This window comes from Carlito syrichta, unplaced genomic scaffold, assembly GCF_000164805.1.
Source record: "Carlito syrichta isolate Samal-C Ts95f unplaced genomic scaffold, Tarsius_syrichta-2.0.1 Scaffold308099, whole genome shotgun sequence".
NCBI classification, from domain to species: domain Eukaryota; kingdom Metazoa; phylum Chordata; class Mammalia; order Primates; family Tarsiidae; genus Carlito; species Carlito syrichta.
Genome location: NW_007252195.1, coordinates 403,073 through 429,660, shown reverse-complemented (window position 1 = coordinate 429,660; position 26,588 = coordinate 403,073). Strand labels below are relative to the sequence as shown.

The 26,588-nt window shown below is 42.7% G+C and overlaps 1 protein-coding gene across 2 annotated transcripts in view; it reads right to left on the bottom strand.

Annotated features, from left to right (window-relative positions):
- AFG1L (AFG1 like ATPase) overlaps window positions 1-26,588 on the bottom strand; it is a 212,836-nt gene that overhangs the window by 149,786 nt on the left and 36,462 nt on the right. For both annotated transcript variants that reach the window (XM_008064891.1, XM_021715972.1), the window contains exon 3: window positions 10,684-10,735. In XM_008064891.1, the coding sequence (XP_008063082.1) occupies window positions 10,684-10,735 (52 nt within the window). The remainder of the gene's footprint in view (window positions 1-10,683; window positions 10,736-26,588) is intronic.

Sequence of the window (26,588 nt, the reverse complement as noted above, 5' to 3'; positions counted from 1 at the left end):
ATTAAATTATCTGATTTTCAACACTCTAAAACTCCATCAGCACAATTACAGTAGTCTTCACTTCTTGGAGGTTTCAGTTATCCAAAACCCACATTCATCCACAGTCCAAAAATACTAAATGGAAAATTCCAGAAATAAACTATTCATAAGTTTTAGATTGTGTGCTGTCCTGAGCAGCATGAGGAAACCCTGAACTACCTTGCTCCATCCTGCACAGGACATGAAAGTTCCTTTGCCCAGCATATCCACACTGTATACTATGTTACATGCCAGCTAGTCACTTAGTAAGCCTCTCGGCTAAATATATAGTATAGGCAGGGTTGTTTGGTACTATCCGAGGTTTCAGGCATCCACCGGGGGGCTTAGAACTGTACAGATAAGGGTGACTACTATAACTGAATAACCAACAGCCTGCGCCGGTAAGACTGGCCTGCACAAAAAGCCTTATCCCCTTGCAGAAAGCCCAGAGCTTTGCAAACGATGGCCCAAGCTCAGGACATTCCCTGACATCCCCCAGCAGGTCAGGCCAGCATGTGCTGGTCCAGTCTCCCACCTCCTCTGCAACCCTACTTCCCCTGCACCACAGTGCCCTCCCACCAGAAGTTGCACAAATAAAACCAAAGTCTTTTATTTTGAGTTTCCTCCATTCCACAAGATGACTTTGGGCCCATGCCAGAGTGGTTATTCGTATACGAAAATACAATGCACCATATTTTTAATGCAAAGTCATTTAGATTGATTAGATTGAAAAGTAATTCACTGCAAAAATATTCAGTATGTGGTTGAGTGTAGTGACTCACTCCTGTACTCCAGCACTTTGGGAGGCTGAGGTGGGAGGATCACTTGAGGGCAGGAGTTCAAGACTAGCCTGGGTAGCATAGCAAAACCCTATCTCTGAAGAAAAAAAAAAAGCCAAGCGCAGTGGCTCACTCCTATAATCCCAGCACTTTGGGAGGCAGAGACAAGAGGATTGCCTACACCCAGAGGTTTGAAACCAACCTGGGCAACTTGGTGAGACCTTGTTTCTACAATAAATAAAAAAATTAGCCAGACATGGTGGCACACGCCTGTGGTTCCAGCTACTTGGAAGGTTGGCGTGGAAGAATCACCTGAGCCTAGCAGGTCAAGGCTGCGGTGGCTGTTAGCATGCCACTGCACTCCAGCCTGGGCGACAGAGTGAGACTATGACTCAAAAAAAATTTTTAAAATTCAGTATAACATCACTTGATATAATTTTTAAATCAAACATTTACCCCAAAAAGTAAATTAATAAAGTTTCAAATTCTGCTGCAAGGCCGGGCACAGTGGTTCACGCCTATAATCTCAGCACTTTGGGAGGTCAAGGTGAGAGGATTGCCTGAACCCATGGGTTCGAGATTGGCCTGGGCAACTTGGTGAGACCTCATCTCTACAAATAAAATGAGCCGGGCATCATGGCATGTGCCTGTAGTTCCAGCTACTTGAAAGACTGAGGTGGAAGGATCACTTGAGCCCAGTAGGTCAAGGCTGTGGTGGCCAGGAGGATGCTACTGACCTCCAGTCTAGGTGACAGAGTGAGACTCTAACTAAAAAAAAAAAAAATTCTGCTGCATGCAGCAGAGTATACTTATAGATTCAGGAAAAAGTCAGGAATTAGCTAACCAAAAATATATTCACTAATCATTAGGGTAAAGCAAATCAAAACTACAATGAGATACTATTTCGCATATATTAGAATGGTCATTCTCAAAGCAAACTGAAACTAACAAGTGTTGGCAAGGATGTGTAATAATTGGAAACCTTGTACACTGCTTATGGGAACAACAATGATACTGCTGTAGTGGAAAACAGTATGGCAGTTCTTCAAAAAAGTAAACATAGTATGCCCCTATGACCCAGCTATTTCACTTCTGGCTATATACACACACAAAAATTGAAAGCAAGAATTCAAACAAATACATATACATCAGTGCTCATAGCAGCATTATTCACAATAGCCAAAAGATAGAACAACCCAAACATCTATTGATGGATGAAGAGATAAACAAAATGTGGTATATACATCATTATAGTACAGTAGGCCCTCTGTATCCATGGGTTCAACATCCCTGCATTCAACCAACTGCAAATCAAAAAAATTTTTTAAAAGCAATAAAAATAATATAAATAAAACCCAACAAGTATAATAACTATTGACATAACATTTACATAACATTTACATTGTTATTTGAAATTGTAAGTAATCTAGAGATGATTTTTTATTTTATTTTATTTTGAGTTGGAGTCTCATTCTGTCGCCCAGACTGGAGTGCAGTGGCCGCTCCCGGCCACCGCAGCCTCGACCTGCTGGGCTCCGGTGATCCTTCCGCCTCAGCCTTCCGAGTAGCCGGAATTACAGGCGTGCGCTACCGTGCCTGGTTAAATTTTTTTGATTTGTTGTAGAGATGAGATCTCGTCAAGTTGCCCAGGCGGGTCTCGAACCCGCGGGCTCAGGCAATCCACTCACCTCAGCCTCCCAAAGTGCTGGGATTACAGGCTGAGGCACCGAGCCCGGCCTGATCTAACCTCTTATATCATCATTGTGGTAAAATAGACATAACATAACATTTAGCATTTTTTTTTTTTTGAGTTGGAGTCTCACTCTGTCGCCCAGACTGGAGTGTAGTGGCCATTCCCGGCCACTGCAGCCTCGACCTGCTGGGCTCCAGCGATCCTTCCGCCTCAGCCTTCCAAGTAGCTGAAACTACATGCGCGCTCTACCATACCTGGCTAATTTTTTTGATTTATTGTAGAGATGAGATCTCGCTGCCCAGGCGGGTCTCGAACCTGCGGACTCAGGCAATCCACTCACCTCAACCTCCCAAAGGCGTGGTATTACAGGCTGAGCCACCTCAGCTCTAGAGATGATTTAAAGTATACAGGACGATGTGTGAAGGTTATATGCAAATGCTACTACATTTTATATAGAGATTTGAACCTCCTTGAAGCTTGGTATCCCCATGGATCCTGAAACTAATCCCCCATGAATACTGAACCTTAAAAAGGAAGATAACTCTGACATGCACACAGCATAGGTGAATCTTGAAGATACCCTGCTAAGTGAAACAGGCCAGACACAAGAGGACAAATATTGTATGATTCCAGTTTCTATGAGGTACCTGAAAGGAGTCAAATTCATAAAGGCAGAAAGCAGAATGGTGGCTGCCAGGAACTGGAGGTAGGGAGTGGAGGCTGTGGTGGGTGGTAGATAGGAAGTTATTGTCTTTTGTTTTTGTTTGAGTTGGAGTCTCACTCTGTCACCCAGACAGGAGTGCAGTGGCCACTCCCGGTCACCACAGCCTCAACCTGCTGGGCTCCGGCGAGCCTTCCGCCTCAGCCTTCTAAGTGGCTGGAACTACAGAAGCACGCTACCACGCCCGGCTAATTTTTTTTTTGATTTATTGTAGAGATGAGGTCTCACCAAGTTGCCCAGGAGGGTCTCGAACCCGCAGGCTCAGGCAATCCACTCACCTCAGCCTCCCAAGGCGCGGGATTATAGGCTGAGCCACCGAGCCCGGCTGGAAGTTATTGCTAATAACAGATACAGAGTTTCAGTTTGGTAAGATGAAAGTGTTCTTGAGAGGGATGGTGCTGATGGTTGTACAACAATGTTGACATACTTAGTGCCCCGAATTATATACTGGAAAATGGTTAAAATGCCTAATATCGTGCTTTACCACAGTAAAAGCACATAAGCCCTATGCTTACTAGTAAAAGACTGAATTCTTCTCCCCTAAAATTTGACAGAGGGCAAGGATATTCTCACTCACCACTTCTATTCAACACTGTACTAGAAGTACAATGCAAGAAGGCAAGAAAAAGAAATAAAAGACATAAAAATAGGGGTGGAGGGGGAAGAAGTAAAATTGTCTTTATTCACAGATGACATGATTGTATACACACACAAAATCTTCAGCCAGGTGCAGCGACTCAGGCCTGTAATCCCAGCACTTTGGGAGGCCAAGGCAGGAGGATCGTTTGAGCCCAGGAGTTTGAGACCAGCCTGGGCAACATAGCAAGGCCTTGTCTCCACAACACAACACAAAACAAAACAAAACAAAACAAAACAAAACACAAATCTTAAAGAACCTCCCAAATAAGTATTAGAGTCAAAAACTGAATTTAGCAAGATCATAGCATACAAAGTCATCAAAAAATCAATTGCATTTTTATATACAGTAATGTGCCACGCACTGACATTTTGGTCAATGTCAAACTGCAAGTACAGTGGTGATCCCGTAAGATTATAATGGAGCCGAAAATTTTCTATCACTTAGTGACGCTGTAGCTGTTGTAACACCGTAGCACAATTTATTTTTGTATACATTTAGTGTAGCATAGTATGCAGTATTTATGAAGTCCATAGTGGTATACAGTAATGTTCTAGGTCTTCATATTCACTCACTGGCTCACCCAGAGTAACTTCCAGTCCTGAAAACTCCAGTCATGGCCATTCAGGTATAACAAATGTTATCTTTTATACTGTATTTGTACTGTACCTTCTCTGTTTAGACATGGTGACATATACAAATAGTGTAATAATTGCCTGCAGTATTCAGTACAGTGACATGGTACACAGGTCTGTAGCCTAGAAGAAGTACGCTCTACCATACAGCCTTAGGTGTTTAGTAGGCCACATCCTCTGGGCTTGTGTAAGTCCACTCTTACAAAACACAATGTTTGCACAGTGACAAAATCACCTAATGATTCCGTTCTCAAAGCATGCCTCCACTGACTGTACTCTCAGTGATCAGTTGGAAATTAAAATTTTAAAATACCATTCATAGTGGCATCAGAAAACAAAATATGTAGGAATAAGTTTGTCAAAAGTCATGGCAGACCTCTTTGGAACACTCAATATTTTAAGTCATCAGTCCTCTCCAAGTTGATCTATAGATTCAATCCGAACAAAAACCTCAGAGGGATTTTTTTTTTTTTAGAAACTAACAAGCTACTTCTAAAATGTATATGGAAATGCAAAGACCATAGAAAAGCCAAAGCATCTTGGAAAACAAAGATGTAGGACTCAGACCACACCATAGAGGTGCACTAGCAAAATTCAGGTTGTAGGAAACCTACAAGACAAATTATATATATACATATATAATTATAAATATATCTAGAGAAATAAATTGATAGAAAGTGATCTAAAAACTTATCAATTAATATATTGAAAACATGAAAACAAACATTGATATCATAATTAGAAATCTCAATAACCGAATGTATGATAAAATTTAAAATGCCAATTTTTGAGGGTGAAATTGTAGAGGTTATATTTAAATTTTCATTCATTTTCTATTCATTCTTTCTCTTATTATTTCCTATAAACATCTTGTTCTCAACTTCTAATAGATACTAATAGGCATACCCTAGTAATTACCAATATTTTACTGTCCTTAGTAGCAAACAGTGCTTAGGGTATCAGTGTTTTGGTAGTTTATAATATACCAGAAAAAAAAAAATTAAAAAGGCAACAAAGATCTGTCTAAAATGTAAAGTGATTTCAATGTGGCTGTGATATGCACCGTTAGATGTAGTGTGGTGGGCAGGTGCCTGGGTATGGTGGAAGTTTGGTAATGCCAAAAAATGTCTCTGCCCAAAATCACCAAGTGGCCATCTGGGTCACTAAAGTTATATTTCATATACCAGTGCTTCCAGCAAAACTCTAAATCTTAGAAGATGCTAAATGTGGCCGGGCATGGTGGCTCATGCCTGCAATCCCAGCACGTTGGGAGGCTGAGACATGACAGTCATTGAACCGCATCTCTAAAAAAACATACAAAACTTAACCAGATGTGGTGGCATGTCCCAGTAGTCTCAGCCTGTGGGAGGCTGAGGTAGAACGATTACCTGAGCCCGTGAGGCTGAGGGCTGTGGTGAACAGGGATCGTGCCACTGCACTCCAGCCTGGGCAACAGAATACCTGTCTCAAAAAAAGAAAAAAAACAAGATTCTAAATGCAAATGTTGTAGAGAGGTTATCTATTACTCTAGTGGTGCCCACCAAAATTTAGCTAGTACTTTGGAATAGTTGAGATGAAAATACTGTAGAAGTAGTGTAGACATTTAGCTAGAAGGCGAGTCCTGAAATAACTGAATCCAGCCAGGTTAGTTTGAAGACTAGAGGAGAAAGCTGCATTGTGTGGAAGGTGGATGGAGCAAGAGCAGCAGATGCCTGCAGGGTGTGACAGCAGAACAGAGCCCAGTACAGCAAGAGAAGTGAGGGCTTCTCAAGACACCAGACCAGTGCTTTTCAAGTTGCCACTACAACTGGAATTACTTTGTTACTAAATAGAATAGAAAAGAAAATATAGCAGGGTGTGGTGGCTCACGCCTGTTATCACAGCACTTTGGGAGACAAAGGCAGGAGGACTGCTTGAGCCCAGGAGTTGGAAACCAGCCTGGGCAACATAAGCAAGACCTAGTCTCTACAAAAATTTTAAAAATTAGCCGGGCATTGTGGTGCACACCTGTAGTCCCAACTACTCAGGAGGCTGAGGTGGAAGGATCGCCTGAGCCCAGGAGGTCAAGGCTATGGTGAGCCATGATCGTGCCACTGCACTCCAGCCTGGGTGACAGAGTGAGACTCCAACTCAAAAGGAACAAACAGACAAACATATAAAAGGAGGGAGGGAGGGAGAGAGAGGGGGAGGAAAGGAGGGAGGGAAGGAAGGAAGGAAGGAAGGAAGGAAGGAAGGAAGGAAGGAAGGAAGGAAAGAAGGAACCAACTTGCAATACATGTTAAGGGTAAGCATTCTTTCATGATACTAGTTTTCAGGTTCCCGTGTGCGTATACCCTAGGTCAAGAAGTAAGCTATATTTGTTATCGTGAGTCATGTTCAAAAATATTGCAAAGCCATTGCACCCATCTGTAAGCTTTGGACAAGCAAAGCCTGTGTCTGTTATTCACCAGGACATCTCCAGAAACAGCACCTGCCTGGCACCAGTTAGATGCTCGGTAAATGCCTAGTGAATGAAGAATGAAGAATGAATGAATGAATGAAGAAAGAAGAATGAAGAATGAAGAAGACAGGGGACATTGGAAAGGTGGGGAATTTTACTTCAGATGTTGATTTGGCCTCTACAGAATATACATATGCACCTACAGTTTCCTCAAGAGAGGATTCTTACCAGAGGACGAACTTGTGAAACCTGAAACTCTTTATATCCTGACTTTCAGGCCCATAATTAGGAAGCCAACAGTGACTGCTTGAGGGCCTCCCCTCTACCCCGTGGATCCCCTTGACAGCAGAAGATGCCAGAAGTGTTCTCATTCCCAACAACCCAGTGGGGCAGAACTATGCTTCTCCCCAAGTCCTAACCTTAAAACCAGCCTACCTGTCAACTGGAGAAACTAGGGTCCACTGTCAAGGTGGAACAGGTGGGGTTAAGCCCTGGAGGCAGCAGACAAGGGTCTGATAGACAAAATGTGCTTGTATTCTCTCACTCGTGTACCAGAGGTCATCAGCCTTGCCATCCCCGGCGATCTGCTGGTCAAGAGCTGAAGACTTGAAGAGAGAAGCCACAAAACACAACCAACACAGCTGCCTAAGATGGCTTACCATCAAGGACAGTATTTCATTTCAAGTTCATACCATGATGGCCAGGCACGGTGGCTCACACCTGTAATCCCAGCACTTTGGGAGGCCGAGGCAAGAGAATTACCTTAGCCAAGGGGTTTGAGACCAGCCAGGGTAACTTGGCGAGACCTCATCTCTACAATAAAGAAAAAAAATTAACTGGGTGTTGGTGGCACGTGCCTGTGGTTGCAGCTACTTGGAAGGCTGAGGCAGAAGGATCGCCTGAGCCCAATAGGTTGAGGCTGTGGTGGCTGTAAGCATGCCACTGCACTCCAGCCTGGACAGCAGAGACTCTGACTCAAAAATAAAGACCATGATGACAGTCTCTTCCTTGTACATGTCCATGCCATGGAGGTTCCTGCATTTAGGGAACACCTAGTCAGTCCTCTCAATGCATTTATGAAGAAAGAGATGAGGAAGGAATGACAGAGCCCAGAGTGCAGGAATGAGATATGGGAGAGGAGCAACAGGACGCAGCTTTCCCCCTTGCCATCAAGTGTCCTCTAAATTTCACACCTGTTGGCCAGAGACAGTGGCTCAGGCCTGTAATCCCAGCACCTTGGGAGGCCGAGGTGAGAGGATTGCTTGAGCCCAGGAGTTCGAGACCAGCCTGGGCAACGTAGCAAGCTCTTGTTGCTACAAAAAATTAAAAATTAGCCAGGCATGGTGGCGCACACCTTTGGTCCCAGCTACTTGAGAGGTTGAAACAGAAGGATGGCCTGTGCCCAGGATGTCGAGGCTATGGTCAGCCATGATCGTGCCACTGCACTCCAGTTTGGGTGACAGAGTGAGGCTCTGACCTTTCTCCCCCGCAAATAATACTTGTTTCTCAAGTCCAAAAATAGAAAATAGTAAAGAATAAAAGCCCATGGTGGCATTTTGAGGCTATTATCCCAGGCAGAGAGCCCCAAATAAGAACATGGTCTCTTTTGTTACCTTGTTTATAGGTATCCTAAGTGAAACTGTGGCCACCAAAATGTGCATATCACTTCCCATCTCAGAATTCCTTTCTCTTCCCCTCTCTGTATTTCAAAGACATTTCCAACTAAAGGCTGCCACATGCCCAGCCTATGTGAGCACCCATGTCATCACACCTGTTCTAATTATCTCAAGTTATTCTGATAAATGACTCATATTGTACCTCCCTTCAGTTAGTTAACATCGGCAGTATTTTCTAAACTCAAACCCATCAGCTTTCCCAGGGTGTTTTGTGGTGGTTGTTCAGTCCTTTTGCAGAAGTGGAAGCAACTATACTGTATTTACCATGTCCACTTACGGTTAAGTGGTTAAGGTAACAGGAGGAACAAAGATGTTGATTTTGGCGATGACTCAACATGAAAGTGAAGGCATCAGAAGTAACTGTTCTCAGGAGGTAGCGGACCAGAGCTGACATAAGATACCACCCCACCGTGTCCAAAGGTGCAGGCACACAGAACTGATGAAGTGTATGATGGAGTATCTGGTATAAACTGCTTTCTAAATAAGAAGTGAGTATACCAATGTATCTCAAAAATACCAATTAGACAATGAACTAAGAAATACATAGTTTGCCGGGTTCAGTGGCACAGCCTGTAATCCTGTGCCTTTGGGAGGCTGAGGTGAGTGGATTGCCTGAGCCCGCGGGTTCGAGACCCGCCTGGACAACTTGGCAAGACCTCATCTCTACAATAAATCAAAAATTAGCCAGGCGTGGTAGCACGCGCCTGTAGTTCCAGCTACTTGGAAGGCTGAGGCGGAAGGATCGCCGGAGCCCAGCAGGTCAAGGCTGCGGTGGCCGGGAGCAGCCACTGCACTCCAGTCTGGGCAACAGAGTGAGACTCTGACTCAAAAAAAAAAAAAAAAAAAAGAAATACATAGTTTAAGCTTCTTTTCTGAAATTTTCAAGAACTTGAAGAATTTTAAGGGGCAATCTCTATTGTTCACTTTTGTGAGCTAAATTATTCTCTTTTTATTAGATTAGCTAAATCTATGCAAATATGCAAAATGCATTTGAAGGCATTAGTAGGCAGGGTGTGGTGGCTCATGCCTGCAATCCTTTGGAGGACCAAGGTGGGAAGATCGCTAGAGGCCGAGAGTGCAAGACCAACCTGGGCAGAGCCCCATCTCTGTTATTTAAAAAAAAAAAAAAAAATCCAGGCACAGTGGCTCACACTTGTAATTCCAGCACTTTGGGAGGCAGAGGCGAGAGGATTGCCTCAGCCCAGGGGTTCAAGATCAACCTGAGCAACTTAGCAAAACCTTGCCTTGACAATAAATCAAAAAAAGTAGCCAGGCGTGGTGGAATACACCCATAGTTCCAGTTACCTAGAAGGCTGAGGTAGAAGGATTGCCTGAGCCCAGCAGATCGAGGCTGTGGTGACTGTGAGTGTGCCACTGAACTCCAATCTGGGAGACTCTAACTCAAAAAACCAAAAAAAAAAGGAAAACAAAAGAGTATCTACAATCAACTATAATAAAGAGAATAATAACTAAGCTATTAATCTAAGGTCTTAGATTATGAGTAGAAATATTAGTGGAAATTAAAAGTAAAAAAACGACTTATTTCTTAACAAGTATTAAGCTAAGTCAAGTAGCACAGAGCAATGAGATCCTGATTTATTGAATAACCTATTTATAGATAATTTCCTTCTCTGAGATCAACTACTTTATACATTAAATAATGTTGCCCTGCCTGGGCAACATAGTGAGACCCAGCCTCTACAAAAAATTTAGAAAAATTAGAGCCGAGCATGGTGGCACACACCTGTAGACCCAGCTGCTTGGGAGACTGAGGCAGGAGGACTGCCTGAGCTCAGAAGGTGCCACTGTACTCCAGCCTGGGCAACAGAGTGAGATCCTAACTCAAAATAATAGTAATAATAATGTTTGCACCTAATGTGACAATAAATCCTGCCTTAAGCTCTAGACACTCCTCATGAGAGGAAAGGCCAAGGTGGAGATACAGGGACCCTCCTCACTCCTCCCTCTGTCTCATCCCACTCTCTTGCTAGCAGTGAATGGAAGGAGGAAATGGAAACTAGCCCAGAGTGAAAACTGAAAAACTTTCTATTCGGCCCACCCAAAGCTTATTTGAATACACTTACCAACATCTCCATAAACATACAGGCCCTTTGGAGGTTTGCGCCTTGAAAAAAGCTGCAAATTAAAAACAAATTATAAATCTCTACCATGTAAATAAATAAGTATAATCATATATGTAGCATTCCTAACTGTGCTATATATAAGATTAAAGGAGGTTTTTATACACATTAAGTAAAAAAGAACTAGCCAGGCATGGTGGCTCACGCCTATAATCCCAGCACTTTGGGTGGCCAAGGTGAGAGGACTGCCTGAGTCGTGGGTTCAAGACTAGCCTGGGCAACTTGGTGAGACCTCATCTCTACAATAAATCAAAAAATTAGCTGGGCGTGGTGGTGTGTGCATGTAGTCACAGCTACTTGGAAGACTGAGGCAAAAGGGTCATCTGAGCCCAGCAGGTGGAGGCTGCAGTGACCGTGAGCAAGCCACTGTACTCCAGCCTGAGCGACAAAGTGAGACTCTGACTCAAAAAAAAAAGTGTGAGCCGGGCTCGGTGGCTCAACCTGTAATCCCGCGCCTTTGGGAGGCTGAGGTGAGTGGATTGCCTGAGCCCGCGGGTTCGAGACCCACCTGGGCAGCAAGACCTCATCTCTACAATCAATCAAAAAATCAGCCGTGCGTGGTAGCGCGCGCCTGTAATTCCGGCTACTTGGAAGGCTGAGGCGGAAGGATCGCCGGAGCCCAACAGGTCAAGGCTGCGGTGGCCGGAAGTGGCCACTGCACTCCAGTCTGGGCGACAGAGTGAGACTCCAACTCAAAAAAAAAAAAAATGAAAGAACTTGATGTAAAAGGCTGTAAAGTTAGAATATTATGCAACCTTAAAAAGAAAGGAAATTCTAACCCATACTATAGCAGGGATGAACCTTGAGGATATTATGTTAGGTAAAATAAGTCAGTCACAAAAAGACAAATACCACATGATTACACTTACATGAGATATTTAGAGTGGTCAAAATGTATAGATACAGAAAGCAGAAAAAGTGGTTGCCAGAAGCCAGAGGGAGAGAGGAAAGGGGAGTCATTGTTTAATGGGTATAAAATTTCAGTTTTACAAAATGTAAAGAGTTCTAGAGATAAATGGTGGTGTGTTTGCACAACATTATTCCTGTATTTAATATCACTGAATGTATATTTTTAAATGGTTAAGATGTATTAGGCATGGGTAGCACTTGCCTGTACTTCCAGTTACTTTAGAGGCTGAGGCAGGAGGATCACTTGAAACCAGGAGTTCAAGTACAGCTTGAGTAACATAGCAAGACAGCATTATTAATTAATTTTTGGCCAGGCATAGTGGTTCATGCCTATAATCCCAGCACTTTGGGAGGCCAAGGTGGCAGGATCACTTGAGGCCAGGAGTTCAAGACCAGCTTGGGCAACACAGCAAGACCTCATCTCGACAAAAAAATTTAAAAATTAGTTGGGCAGTGGCATGCACCTGTACTCCCAGCTACTCAGGAGGCTGAGGCAGAAGGATTGCTTGAGCTCAGGAGATCAAAGTTGTGGTGAGCTACGATCATGCCACTATACTCCAGCCTGGCGACAGAGTGAGATCCCAACTCAAAAATAACAATAATTTTTTTAAATGGTTACGATGATAAATCTTATGTGTATTTTACCAGAAAATTTTTAAAAATTGAGGGGAAAAAAGCTGTAAAGTCCCACTTAGGATTCAATAAAGGAGGCAATAGGCATAGTAGCTCAGAACAGGGACTCCAACATCACACTGAATGATATGCCCTCTGCCACTTACTAACCTGTTAATCTTCCCCTTTTTTGCCTAGATGGGCTCCCCAGACAATGGTAGCTAGACTCATGCTCAGCAAATAAGAGATGAGAAGAACTTGCCTAGAGAAATGAAATGATCTCAGAAAAAAGGCCCAAAGACATTGCCAAAGAAAGACCTGGACCCCTACCAGTCCACAAACCTTTTAAATACTTTTCAGGTTCTAACGATTAACTTGTTAGTACCTGAAAAAAACTACAATGAATTGACAACCAAGAATCAACACAAATTTGAAAAAAACTTCCAAGATGAAAGTCAGAGACCAGAGCAAATATACAGAGGGGGAGAAAAATCAGAGGAAACAGAGGACTGTGCAAAGAGAAAGACAAAACTTCAAATATAAAAGTAAGCCAGACTCAGTGGCTCATGCCTGTAGTCCTAGCACTCTGGGAGGCCGAGGTGGATGATCGCTTCAACCCAGGAGTTCAAGACCAGCCTGGGCAACATAGCAAGACTCCCCATCTCTAAATAAATAAATAAAGTAAAATTAATATAATTAATATACTGAGAAAAACAAAAGTTATTAAAACTATATAAAGCACAGTGGGGAAAGAAATTGTTACTTCAATAAATGATACTGGGAAAACTAGCTATCTACATGCACAAAGAATGAAATCGGAGGCTTATCTTACACCATACGCCAAAATCAACTCAACATGAATTAAAGATTTAAACAGAAGACCTGGAACCTAAAAACTCCCAGAAGAAAGCATAGAAGAAAAGCTCCATGATGTTGGTCTTGGCAATTATTTTTTGAACAGGACACCAAAACCACAGGTAACAAAGGCAAAAATAAACAAGTAAGAGGACATCAAATTAAAAGCTTCTGTCCAGTCAAGGAAACACTCAACACAGGCTGGGAGGAAATAGCTGTGACCTACACATCTGATAAGGGGTTAATATTCAAAATACATAGGGAATTCACACAACTCAATGTCAAAAAAAGAGCAATCTAATTTAAAATGAGCAAAGGACCTGGACAGACATGTCTCCAAAGAAGACATAAAAATGGTCAATAGGTCAGATATAGTGGCCCACGCCAGTAATCCCAGCACTATGGGAGGTCAAGGTGGGAAGATTGCTTGAGCCCAGAAGTTTAAGACCAGCCTGGGCAACATGGAAGAACCTCGTCTCTACAATAAATAAAACAATCAGTTGGGTATGGTAGCAATGCCACTCGGGAGGCTGAGATGGAAAGACTGCCTGAGCCCAGGAGATCAAGGCTGCAGTGAGCCATGATCATGCCACTACACTCCAGCCTGGTCGACGGAGTGAGACCTGACTCGAAAAAAAAAAAAAATTGGCTAACGGCTATATGAAAAGATGCTCAACATCACTCATCATCAAAGAAATACAAATCAAAACCACAAGAAGATACCGCCTCAGACCTGACAATGGCTTTTTATCAAAAAGACAAGAGATGTGTTGAGGATAGTGTGGAGAAAAGGGAGCCCTTGTGCACTGTTGGTGGGAACATCGGCTGGAACAACCATGGAGGAAATAGTAAGGAGTTTCCTAAAGAAATTAAAAATAGAACTACCTCAAGACCCAGCAATCCTTCTTTGGAAATATAGCCAAAGGAAATGAAATTACACCTCGTAAAGATATCTACACGCCCATGCTCATGGCAGCATTATTCACCATAGCCAGGCTATGGAAACAACCAATGTGGCCAGTGGCTGATGATGGATTTTAAAAAATGGAATAGACAGCATATACAATGGAATATTATTTAGCTTTTAAAAAGATAAGATCCTGCCATTTGCAACAACATGAGTGAACCAAAAGAATATCATGCTAATTGAAATAAACCAGACACAGAAAGAAAAATACAGCTGATCATGGTGGCTCATGCCTGTAGTCCCAGCACTATGTAAGGCAGAGGCAAAAGGATTGTCTGAGCTCACAGGTTCAAGACCAGCTCAGACAACTTGGCAAGACCTCATTTCTACCATAAATCAAAAAATCAGTTGGCATGGTGATGCACACCTGTAGTTCCAGCTACTTGAAAGGCTGAGGCAGAAGGATCACCTGAGCCCAGCAGTTCGAGGCTGGTGGCTGTGAGTGTGTCACTGCACTCCAGCCTGGGTGACAGAGTGAGACTCTAACTCAAAAATTAATTAATTAATTAAAAAGAAAGAAAGAAAAATACAACATGATCTCACTTGTATGTGGAATCCAAAAAAAAATCAAATCAGATACATAAAAACAAAGACTAGAACAGTGATTGTGGGTAGAGAAATATGAAGATATAGGTCAAAGGTACAAAGTTGCAGTCACGTAAATAAACAAAACTATAAAGCAAGAACAAAATGCTAATTTTTTAAAAAAGGAACATTAAAAACAAAAGAGCACTTAAAAATTTAAAATATGGTAGAATAAAATTTTAGAAAAATATTTAGAAGATAACTTTAAGAAAATGTTCCAGAAAATGCAACAAATAAACAATAAAACACGAAAACATAAGGAAATTAGAGGATTAATTCAGGGGTCCAGGAGTGGACAAAAAAGAACTCTAGAAAGAGAGAATGGAGAAAAAAGAGAGGAGGAAGTTACCTAAGAAAGAATGCAAAATTTTTCTTAGAACAGAAGGACTTGGTTTCGAGATTGAGAAGGCCAAGTGTGCAGCACAATGGAAATGAGCTTACAAACTCCTGAGGTGGTGACAGTCAGGGCCAAGTCCAGGTCACAAACAACAGATCAAGGGCACGGTGGCTCATGCCTGTCATCCCAGTACTTCGGGAGATGGGAGGATTGCCTGAACCCAGGGGTTGGAGACCAGCCTGGACAACTTGGAGAGACCGCATCACTACAATACATTTTTAAAAATTAACTGGGTGTGATGACACGTGCCTGTGGTTCCAGCTACTTTAAACCAGCCCAGCAGGTTGAGGCCACAGGGGCCATGAGCATGCCACAGCACTGTAGCCTGAGCAACAGAATGAGACTCCAACTGAAAAAAAATAAAAAAAGACTTGAATGAAATGTGAAGAAACACTGATTTCCTATCTATCTAATCTATCCCTCAAGTGTGAAAAAGAAAAATGGACTTTTCATATATACAAGGACTCAAATCTTTCACACAGAAAGAAGAAAACATAGGCTTCTGTAACACAGAAGGACTTTGGGTGGGAGGGAAGCCACAGCATGAGGGAGGGCTACCCCAGGACTACAGGAGCACTGCAGGGCAAGAAATCAGCTGGGTCCAAAGCAAAACTGGAGCTGGGAATGGTGGCTCACACCTATAATCCCAGCACTTTTGAAGGCCAAGGTGGGAGGATTGCTTGAGGCCAGAAGTTTGAGACTAGCCTGGGCAGCACAGTAAGACCTTGTCTCTACAAAAAAATCAAAAAATTACTCAGGCATGGTGGTCCCAGCTGCTTTGGAGACTGACCTGAGCCCAGGAAGTCAAGGCTGTAGTAACTGCGATTGTGCACTCTACCTTGGGCAACACAGTGAGGCCTCGACTCAAAACAAAACAAAACTGGAAGGCTCCAGGGAAGAAGCGAAATGGAACTTCTCTTTGCCTTATACTATTATCAATCCAAATAACCATCTCAAATGTGAATATCGTCACACTTGGAAGAGGAGCCTTCAAACTCTGCAGTAGCTCCCAGACACCTGTGCAAAGCCCAAGGGATACCAGAGCAGAGTGAATCAGGAGACGGTAAAAGCAGAAAAAAGCATAGCTGATACCACTTAGCACCAACCAGAGTGGTCAACAATTTGGCAGGGAACATTCTCAAAAGCTCAATTTCAGGATCTAGGCCATAATGCTTTTGCTTTTGTTTTATAATGTAAGGGTTTGTTCCAACCTGCCACAGAAACTTCTCTTGCTTTCTTGTTCCTCTTGGCTTCCTTCCACCTTAGCATTCCAAGTAGCAGGAACCAAGCACCACCAGACCTGGCTAATTTTTTATTTATTATAGAGACGAGGTCTCGCCATGGTGCCAGGGCTGGTCTTGAACACCTGGACTCAGTTAATTCTCTTGCCTCTATCTCCCAAAGTGCTAGGATTACAAGCATGTGTGACCACGCCCAACACTTTCTTTTTCTACTACATTCAGCTCCTGATTTCAGCATGTGCTTTCGAGACCTAACCATGGTTTAGACCAGGCAAAAGGATCTTCTTTGCTTTGTTTCTTCCATCTGGATGCCTTCCCTATGTTTCTCTGCATATCAACTCTCCATCTATTCTTAAATCTCCACTGAAAACAGATTTCCACTCCTGCCAAAGACGCTTAATTTTTCTTGTTTCTTATATGAACCATTATTGTGCACTGGTTATTCTATTTTCAATTTGCCAGAAAAAGCACTGTGCTCTTAAACAATTTTAGAACAGCTTCAGATTGAAAAACTTGCATAAAACGTAATAATCTCTGAGCATATTCTATGTATCAGAAATCTTTGGGAAGCAACATTCTGTATTAGGTAACTGAGAATGTCATAGCAATTTGTAATTCTTCACAACACATTTTGCAGGAATAGTTAGTTTAAGGCCTATTCCTACTGTTTGCATGACACAATCAATATATGCTGAATAAATGAAGTTCAGGCAAAAAAAAAATGAACAAAGATGGGGGGTGGGAAAGGTGACACAGAACTCAATGCTGCTAAAAAAAAAAAAAAAGAGAGAGAGAGAGAGAGAAAAGTGGCTATCCCAGGTGGCTCACACCTGTAATCCCAGGACTTTGGGAGGACAAGGTGGGAAGACTGTTTGAGCTCAGGAGTTTGAGATCAGTCTGAGCAACATAGCAAGACCTCATTTCTACAAAAATAAAAAATAAGCCGGGCATAGTGGTGTGCCCCTGTGGTCCCAGCTACTTGGGAGGCTGAGGTAGAAGGATTGCCTGAGCCCATCTCTAAAAAAATAAAAAATAAGCCGGACATAGTGGTGTGCCCCTATGGTCCCAGCTACTTGGGAGGCTGAGGCAGAAGGATTGCCTGAGCCCATCTCGACAAAAATAAAAAATAAGCCGGGCATAGTGGTGTGCACCTGTGGTTCCAGCTACTCTGGAGGCTGAAATGGAAGGATCACCTGAGCCCAGGAGGTCGAGGCTGCAATAGCCATGATAATGCCACTGCACTCCATCCTGGGCAAGAGTGAGACCCTGACTCAAAAAATAAAATTAAATTAAAATTTTAAAAGTAGCAGTCAGCATCCTATCTTCTGTTTTTCCCACCTGAATCAATATATTGTAAAAAGGGCACTTTGGCAAACATTATGCTATATATTACATAAATAACATGTCATACTGTATTATAGTGTATGATGTTTATAATATGATAAAGAGATACTGCTATGCCAAAGCCAATCTTTAAATATCCAAGATCACAAACACTTAGTATGACATGAATACTACTTAAGACACAGATTTTAATCTAAATAAATTGATAAACAAAATGGATACCCTCTCAATGATAACCATCAGACAGAGTCTATCTGAACAATATGATTTGCTCCAAGTGTTTTAACTGTATACACTCCAAGTAATTTTGGCTATGTGGCCCTGGAAAGGCAAGCTAATTTTCTCATAATAAAACTTCAGGTTTTCAATAACTATTGAAATTATGTTAGGGGATTTTAAAAACTTTATCTTAAGGGGAAAAAAAATAAGAGGATCAAATGGAGAATGATAAGACAATTCAGAAAGTTGTAAATAAATTTTTAAATTTATTTTATTTTATCTTATTTTATTTTATTTAAATTTTTGAGTCAGGGCCTCACTCTTACCCAGGCTGGATTGCGGTGGCACAATTATGGCTCACCATAGCGTTGACCTTCTGGGCTCAGGCAATCCTTCCACCTCAGCCTCCTGAGTAGCTGAGACCACAATCGGCTAATTTTTTCATTTTTCATACAGACGAGGTCTTGTTATGTTGCCCAGGCTGGTCTCGAATTCCTGGTCTCAAGCGATCCTCCCTCCTTGGCTTCCCAAAGTGCTGGATTATAGGCATGAGCCACCACGTCTGTTTAAGTTCTTTATTAATTATAGTGATTTCAGGGAGACTTGGGTTTTTATGGTTTTCTTCAAAATGACTGCCACGTACTCAGGAATCACATTTGCATGCTCCTAATGTACATTTTCTCATTACTGAACCTATTTTTTTTCTTACTGTTTTAACTTCCTATAATTTCTTCTTATGTTTCAGAAATCATAGGTAGCCATGACACTGGCCAGAAATACCACCTTGCCTTGTTCCTTGGTGCTGGTTATTCTGCATGTCCGCTCTCCCCCAGATGCTTTCTCACGCCTGTGCCCCCAAACTCTCCTTACTGGTTGGCTCTTGGCTGGTTCAGCCCATGGGAGTCAGCACATGCAGGAGGTAGGGGAAGGGGCAGAGAAGGGCATGGGTCTTTCTCTCCGGTCCCCTCCTTGATTCGAAGCTGTGTCTCAGCAGAGTTGCAGCCCCCAGGACTGTCAGGTGGTCCATCCCTCAGGCCAGCTCCAGCTCTCCCCAGGCTTCTCCTGCCCCCACTTGTCCACTGCTGTAAGCCTGCCCATGCTAAGTAGACTCTATTGTCAGTCTTTATTTGAAATACATTCCCAGTTCCTAAAATGCACACACAGAACACTAGCCTCAAACTTAAAAATCTGAAATGAATCCGTTTCTCTAGCAACTGACTAGTCCTAAGGTTTGTCATAAGTTACCTGGATCTTAGGGAAATTGTAAAGTAGGATGGGACACCTTCTCTAATAGGTTTCTAATGAGAAATGCCACTGCCTTTTAGATTATGGAGATGGTAAGCTTCAGGATGATGCTGGAAAAGAGTGATAACCCATCACCTACCTCCCACTAAGCATGAACAATTCGGCAGAAGTGCATTAGAGTTGAATTCAAAAGATCTGAGCCTATGTCCTGGTTGGCTATTTAGTAACTGTGTGACCCTGGGTAAGCCCCAGCAGTCTTCCAGCCTGTTGCTTCCTTATCTGCTGGGTGCAAAGCCAGCACAGGGGAGTTTCCATTCACTGCTCATCTCTGCATGCCTAATCCAAGGCCCATGCACTCGTGTTGAAGATGGCAAGCTTCACGTGCCTACTGACACCTGTTGACACTCAGACCTATAGCCCGTGAAAAAAGAAACATCACCCCTTGACACATCCCGGTCAAAGATCAGAATAATGCCACTAGTAAGTTCAAGCAATTTTATGTCTATATAAACTCTATATGAAACAAATCAAGATCACATTCAGAAACAAGTAGCACAATTTCAAATATAATCCATATTTAAGCCATAAGAGCACCCCAAGAAATTCCAAAGAATCAAATGTACTCCCATAACTTAATAAAATTATAGGCTAGGTGAGGCAGCTCATGCCTGTATTCCCAGCATTTTGGGAAGCCAAGGTGAGAGGATTGCCTGAGCCCACAGGTTCGAGACCAGCCTGGACAACATGGGGAGACCCTGTCCCTACAACAAATCAAAAAATGAGCTGGGCATGGTGGCACATGCCTGTGGTTCCAGTTTCTTGGAAGGCTGAGGCAGAAGAATCACCTGAACCCAGCAGGTCAAGGCTGTGTTGGCCGTGAGCGTGCCACCACATTCCAGCCTGGGCGACAGAGTGAGACTCTGACTCGAATAAGTAAATAAATAAAATAAGATTATAAATAAGTGATAAAAGAATAGCTAAAAGTAGAAAAATCTCATACTAAGAGACCTCCCCTCCCATCCCCTTCACCCAGACTGCGGGGAAAAGTGTGACAGCGTGCAGAGTGGACCCTCCCACCCAACCCCCCATGTTGTCAACAGCTCTGTTGCCCTGATTAGCTCACTCTGTCTTTACAATGAATCCCTGGAGCCTTCCAACTCCCATCGAGCTAAACTATACTTCACCTGTCACTTTCAGGAGATGTCTCCCACTTCTTCATAAAGACAAAACAGAGGCCTTGGGTGGAAACTCGCTCAACTTCCTATGTGAAATTGCAGCCTCACCCATGCTTGTGCCCCTCCTTCCTTCTTCCCTCCTGTGACAAAAAAAGATGGTTCCTCTTCCTATCCAACCTATCGTGTCTGATTTCATATCCTCAACCTTCTCAGGAACCGGGACTCATCAAATTAAATTTCTCCTGTAATCCTTCTCATGAACAGCTTTATAAATGTCTTCCTGTTTATGCAGTGGTGAGGTCATAACTCACTGCAGTTTCAAACTCCTGGGCTCAAGCAATTCTCCAGCTTCAGTCTCCCTAGTAGCTAGGACTTCAGGCAAATGCTACCATACCCAGCATTTGCTGGGTCTCACTATGTTGCTCAGGCTGGTCTCAAACTGCTGGCCTCAAGCAATCCTGCTTCGGCCTCCCAAAGCGCTGGGACTACAGGTGTGAGACACCATACCCAGCCTGTTTTTTCAATGTTGAAGGTTCATATCTTACAAGTAAGACATAAACCCAGAAACCATAAGGAAAACAATAGATACCTTAAAGTAGTGAAACTTAGACTGGGTGTGGTGGCTCAAGCCTATAGTCCCAGCACTTTGGGAGGCTGAGGAGAGAGTACTGCCTGAGCCCAGGGGTTCAAGACCAACCTGAGCAACTTGGCGGGACCTCATCTCTACAATAAATCACAAAAATTAGCTGGGCGTGGTGGCATGAGTCTGTAGTTCTAGCTACTTGGAAGGCTGAGATGGAAGGGTCGCCTAAGCCCAGGAGGTCGAGGCTGCTGTGGCTGTGAGTATGCCATTGTACTCCAGCCTGGGTGACAGAGTGAGACTGCAACTCAAAAAAAAAAGAATCACCTGAGCCCAGCAGGTTGAGGATGCGGTGGCCATGATTGTGCCACTGCACTCCAGTCTAGACAACAGAGTGAGACTCCAACTCAAAAAAAAAAGAAAAAAATGAGTGTTAAATGGATGCCTTAATGAATATCATGTGATGATAAGAAATAAACAACCTTCTGGGAGAAATTTCTAAAAAGGAATCAGGAAATCTGTATACGGGCTACATACAGAATGAAAAATAGAGAGCTGCCCTGTGGTCATCCAAATCTCCTCTCCTCTGTCCTGGTATTGGGTTTTGTTGCGCTTCCTACCTCCTGAGCCTAACAGGCAACACCACTGACTAGGGATAGCAAAGGAGACAAGAAATTGTCCCAGTTCCAGTATCCAAACCCAACTCACTCCTGGAGAGTAAGCTCCAGATCTGGAGTCCCCTTCCATGTAACAACGGCCACCGGGTTGAACAGCTGAGGGAGCATGGCTGGTGAATGCTGTGTATTTCCACAATGGGAGCCACAGTGGGTCTGAAGGGAGGAAGCTGTCTCTAAGCATGTTGGCACAGTACCACCATATCTAAGCCCCAAGTCGTCCTCTCTGTCCTGCGATGACAGATTATGAGCAAAATGAGCTTCACTCCTATGAACAAATTTGATACATCACATAATTTTTATATTGATGAGGCCACAGAGATGCATCCCTGAATGTTAAGGAAAATCAGCCCACAAAAATCTAAAAAAGAAAAATTCTAAAACGGTGATTTGCACAATCATTAACAAATCCAAATTTAGAGGCAAGAATTATAGTTTCTTCTGTGGGATGGAAAAATTTATTCAGACAATCAGGATTGAATTTCCCATCATACATTTCACTACTTTCAGGTCCAAAACTCTGAAACCAAAAGTTTTTACTTTAACGAGTATTTAATAGATTTATAATTCATTTTCTAATTGGTTGTTGCTCTCTACCACCAACACTGGTTATTTAACTCATTCTAAAACTTTACATTGGCCAGGCGTTGGCTCATGCCTGTAATCCCAGCACTATGGGAGGCCGAGGCAAGAGTATTGCCTGAGTCCAGGGGTTCAAGATCAGCCTGGGTAACTTGGAAAGACCATCTCTACAATAAGTCAAAAAACTAGCTGGGCATGATGGCATGCACCTGTAGTCCCAGACACTTGGGATACTGAGGCGAAAGGATCACCCAAGTCCAGCAGGTTGAGGCTGCGGTTGTGCCACTGCACTCCAGTCTGGCGACGGAGACTCCTACTCAAAAAAATAAAATAAAATCTTATATTAATAAAAGCAAGAAAAACAGAACAAATAAAGCTCAAAGTCAGCAACTAGAAAATTGTGTTGGACCATATACTTTGAGCTAATCTAGATACCATTTTTTTTAGTTGGAGTCACTCTGTCACCCAGGATAGAGGGCAGTGGCATGCTCACAGTCATTGCAGCCTTGACCCGCTGGGCACTCAGGTGATCCTTCTGCCTCAGCCTTCCAAGTAGCTGGAACTACAGGCATGAGCCAACACGCCTGGCTAATTTTTTGATTCATTATAGAGACAAGGTCTCCCCATGTTGCCCAGGCTGGTCTCGAACCCACGGGCTCAGGCAATCCTCTTGCCTCCGCCTCCCAAAGTGCTGGGATTACAGGTGTGAGCCACCGCACTTGGCCAGAGAACTAAGTTTTCTTATCACTAACAGACATTTTTGAACATGAGGTAGCACTGCTAACCTTAGAAGCTGCATTTCTCTGATCTGTTTCTCATTAATAAAATCAGGAGATTGACTTAGGGGAGTCAATTCTGTACAATTCAACTAACATTCACTGGGCATGTGCTCTGTACTCCACACGTCCTGTGCTATGTGCTGAGGACACAGTGATGCACAGAAAACAGTCCCTGCTCTTGAGGACCGCTGAAAGAAGGTGGGCCACAACACAATGGGATAATACACAGAGCAAAATATTTACTGCACATGCAGTGAACACCATGCTGGCAAGTATTGAAAGCTTAAAATAACGTATTGCAAAGAGTCGAAGTTCTCCCATCGAGGTTCCCAGGGCAGGGCAGCAAATTCACAGGAGCTCCAAGGTCAATGTTAACATGTGAAGGAAGCAAGCAACATAGGTTAACTATTAGCTCAGGGTAGTTAACATCTTCAGTATTATAATGTGCCATGTTCCCTCAAAAATGTCGTATCTTGCACCTATAGTCTAGCTACTTGGAAGGCTGAGATGGGAGAGTCACTTGATCCCAGGAGTTTGAGGCAACATAATATTAAGACTCCTGTCTCAAAACACACACACACAATAGATAAATCGAGGAAAGAAGGAAAGAAAGAAAGATTAAAATTTGCACTTATCTGGGCATCCAATATTTTCATTTGCTAAATGTCAACCCTATTTTAAATAATATTAAATATTAATATAAATAATATTAAATGAATGTTAAATTTTTAAAATATGATGATAATAACATCCTTGGTTTTTACATTTGTATCAATTTTTTAAAAATTTTTGTAGAGATAGAGTCTCACTCTGTTGTCTTGGCTGGTCTTAAACTCCTGGCCTCAAGTAATCCTCCTGCCCTGGCCTCCCAAAGTGCTGGGATTATAGGCATGGGCCACCACACCAGGTCAAAAATGTCTTGGTTAGGAGATACATTTGATATACTTCAGGGTCAAGTGTTATGATGTTGCAATTTACTTGTAGATGCTTCCAGAAAATAAAATAGGAAGAAGATGAAGCAAATGTGGCAAAAAGTTAACCATTAGTGTATCTAAGTATACTGATGCAATTTTTTTAAAATAAAAAGTTGAAAAAGAAACAAAAAACAGGCCGGCTTGGTTGCTCAGCCTGTAATCTCAGCACTTTGGGAGGCCGAGAAGAATGGATTGTCTGAAGCCGTGGGTTTGAGACCAGTCCGGGCAACTTGGAAGACCTTGTCTCTACAATAAATCAAAACTTAGCTGAGCGTGGTAGCCTGCGCCTGTAGTTCCAGCTACTTGGAAGGCTGAGGTGGAAGGATCACTGGAGCCCAGCAGGTTGAGGCTGTAGTGGCTGAGAGGCGTGCCACTGCCATCCAGCCTGGGTGACAGAATGAGACTCCAATTCAAAAAAAGAAAAGAAACAAAACAAAATTTGCTCAAGTGACTAATTACTATATTTTACTTTTGAATTAAATATACAATTATGTAAGAATACCTGCATATTCTAGACATTTGTTTCAAAACTGTTATGGAAACTATTTCTTTAACTGCTGCAAGCTAGAAGAACATGAACAGATGGATTTGTCATCCATCATTCCAAATATTTTGATTTAATAACTTTAACTGTATTCTTTGTACTCTAGGATATTAAAATTTCAGCATTAAGGCTGAGCACATAATCCCAGCACTTTGGGAGGCCAAGGTGAGAGGACTGCCTGAGCCCACAGGTTCAAGACCAGCCTGGGCAACTTGGTGAGATCCCATCTCTACAATAAATCAAAAACTAGCTGAATGTGGTGGCATGTCACTGTAGTTCCAGCTACTTGGAAGGCTGAGGTAGAAGGATCACCTGAGCCCAGTAGGTCGAGGCTGTGGTGGTCGGGAGCTAGCCACTGCCCTCCAGTCTGGGTAACAGAGTGAGACTCCTACTCGAAAAAAAAAGATGATCCAAGACGATTCTCACCAAAGTTATAAATTAGAATAGCATGTCCTCTGTCATCCACCTGCTACTGGGGCATAATTTCCATTAGGACAATTAGATAATAAGAGTGGTGCTGTTAAAATAAAAAGTGTTGTTTTCAGTTTGTTTAAAATGCAGGAATACTACTTTTCCTGTTGCTCTCCACTCCCCCCCTCCATTGCATTATTATCTCCCAAAATGATAGAATCAGAAACAATGATTCCAGCTGGAATGCGGAGCATAATTACATCTTTTAAAAACTGGCATTACAGCATTCTCAACATGGACCACTTTTTGATAAAAGTAGATCATTTCAGGTTTCTAAGAAGGTCTTTGAAAACTATAAAACTGAGCTATATGTTAACACTCATAAATTCTCTTCAAATGAAAAAAATTTTAAATGCCTTTAGCTGATTTGCAAAAGAACTCTCATAACCTAAAGCACCCAGTTTACTAGTATAATTAAGCTCATTTAAGAATCCAAATAACTGTGGGCAGAAGGGCTTAAAACTCTGAAACAACTAGCACAAGAAATGGTTCCATTTCTGATTATAACAGTTTTTTTTTTCCTTTTCTTTTCTTTCTTTTTTTTCCCTCTCTTTTGAGACAAGGTCTCACTCTGTCACTAAGGCTAGAGTGCAGTGGCATGATCATGGTTCACCATAGCTTCAACCTCCTGGGCTCAGGCAATCCTTCCATCTCAGCCTCCTGAGTAGCTGGGACTACAGGCATGTGCCACTACACACAGGTAATTTTTAAATTTTTTGTACAGATGCTGTCTTGTTATGTAGCCCAGGCTGGTCTTGACCACCTGGGATCAAGCAATCCTCCTGCCTCGGCTTCCCAAAGTGCTAAGATTATAGACATAAGCCATGGCACTCAGCCTGATTAGATGTAAATGACTTTTTAATGTTTCATGCATTCAGGCAACAAACATGTTTAAGTTCCTATTTGTGCCACCGGGAGACACAAGACAAGGCAGTTTCTCCAGCTAACCCATCCATGTTAATTCACTCCTATCTGATATTTGAATTCTGGTCTAGCTTAGGTGAAGTTCTGCCAGGTCTGGTCTACTCCCATTCACGAGTCACTCAGAGGGATGTCCAGGACACAAGCATAATTATTGAACCAATCTGGAGTTCATCAGAAGAAAGATGTGACAAATAGCCCATATTCTGAATTCAGTTGGGGTTCCAGACTGAGACATTAAACTGTCCTTCAAGGCCCCTTCTGGATTAGCTAAGAACTGATGCTAAGGAGGGAATGAGAGACATTCACAGAGAGACACATGGATACTGGAATCCCCAGAGACACCTACACCCTCACACAGACACACAGATAGGCTCACAGCCACAGCGATAAGTCACTTCAGGTCAGCAGAGAAGTATTTTGCGGCTCTTCAGTGATGGCTTTGAAATTCATTCATGTTTCATTTATTCCACAAGCATGAATTGAGCATTGAGCACCTACTTTGTACCAGGCAACCTTCTGGGATCTTCAGGCCCAGACCAAGAAAAGAAAGACAGTATCTACCAGAGGATCTCGTGGTCACCAAGTGGATATAGGGACATGGACCATAACAAAAAGACAGGGGTAGCTTTAGCAAGGACCCAGAAACAAAACAGGTTTCCAGTCTTGCCCAAGGATGCCCAAGTAGCTCATCATAACAGGAGTTTTTACGGCCAGCAGAGAGCAACAGCAGAGAGGCTGGCAGGAAGCGGGGACCAGGCTCTCAAGGACCTT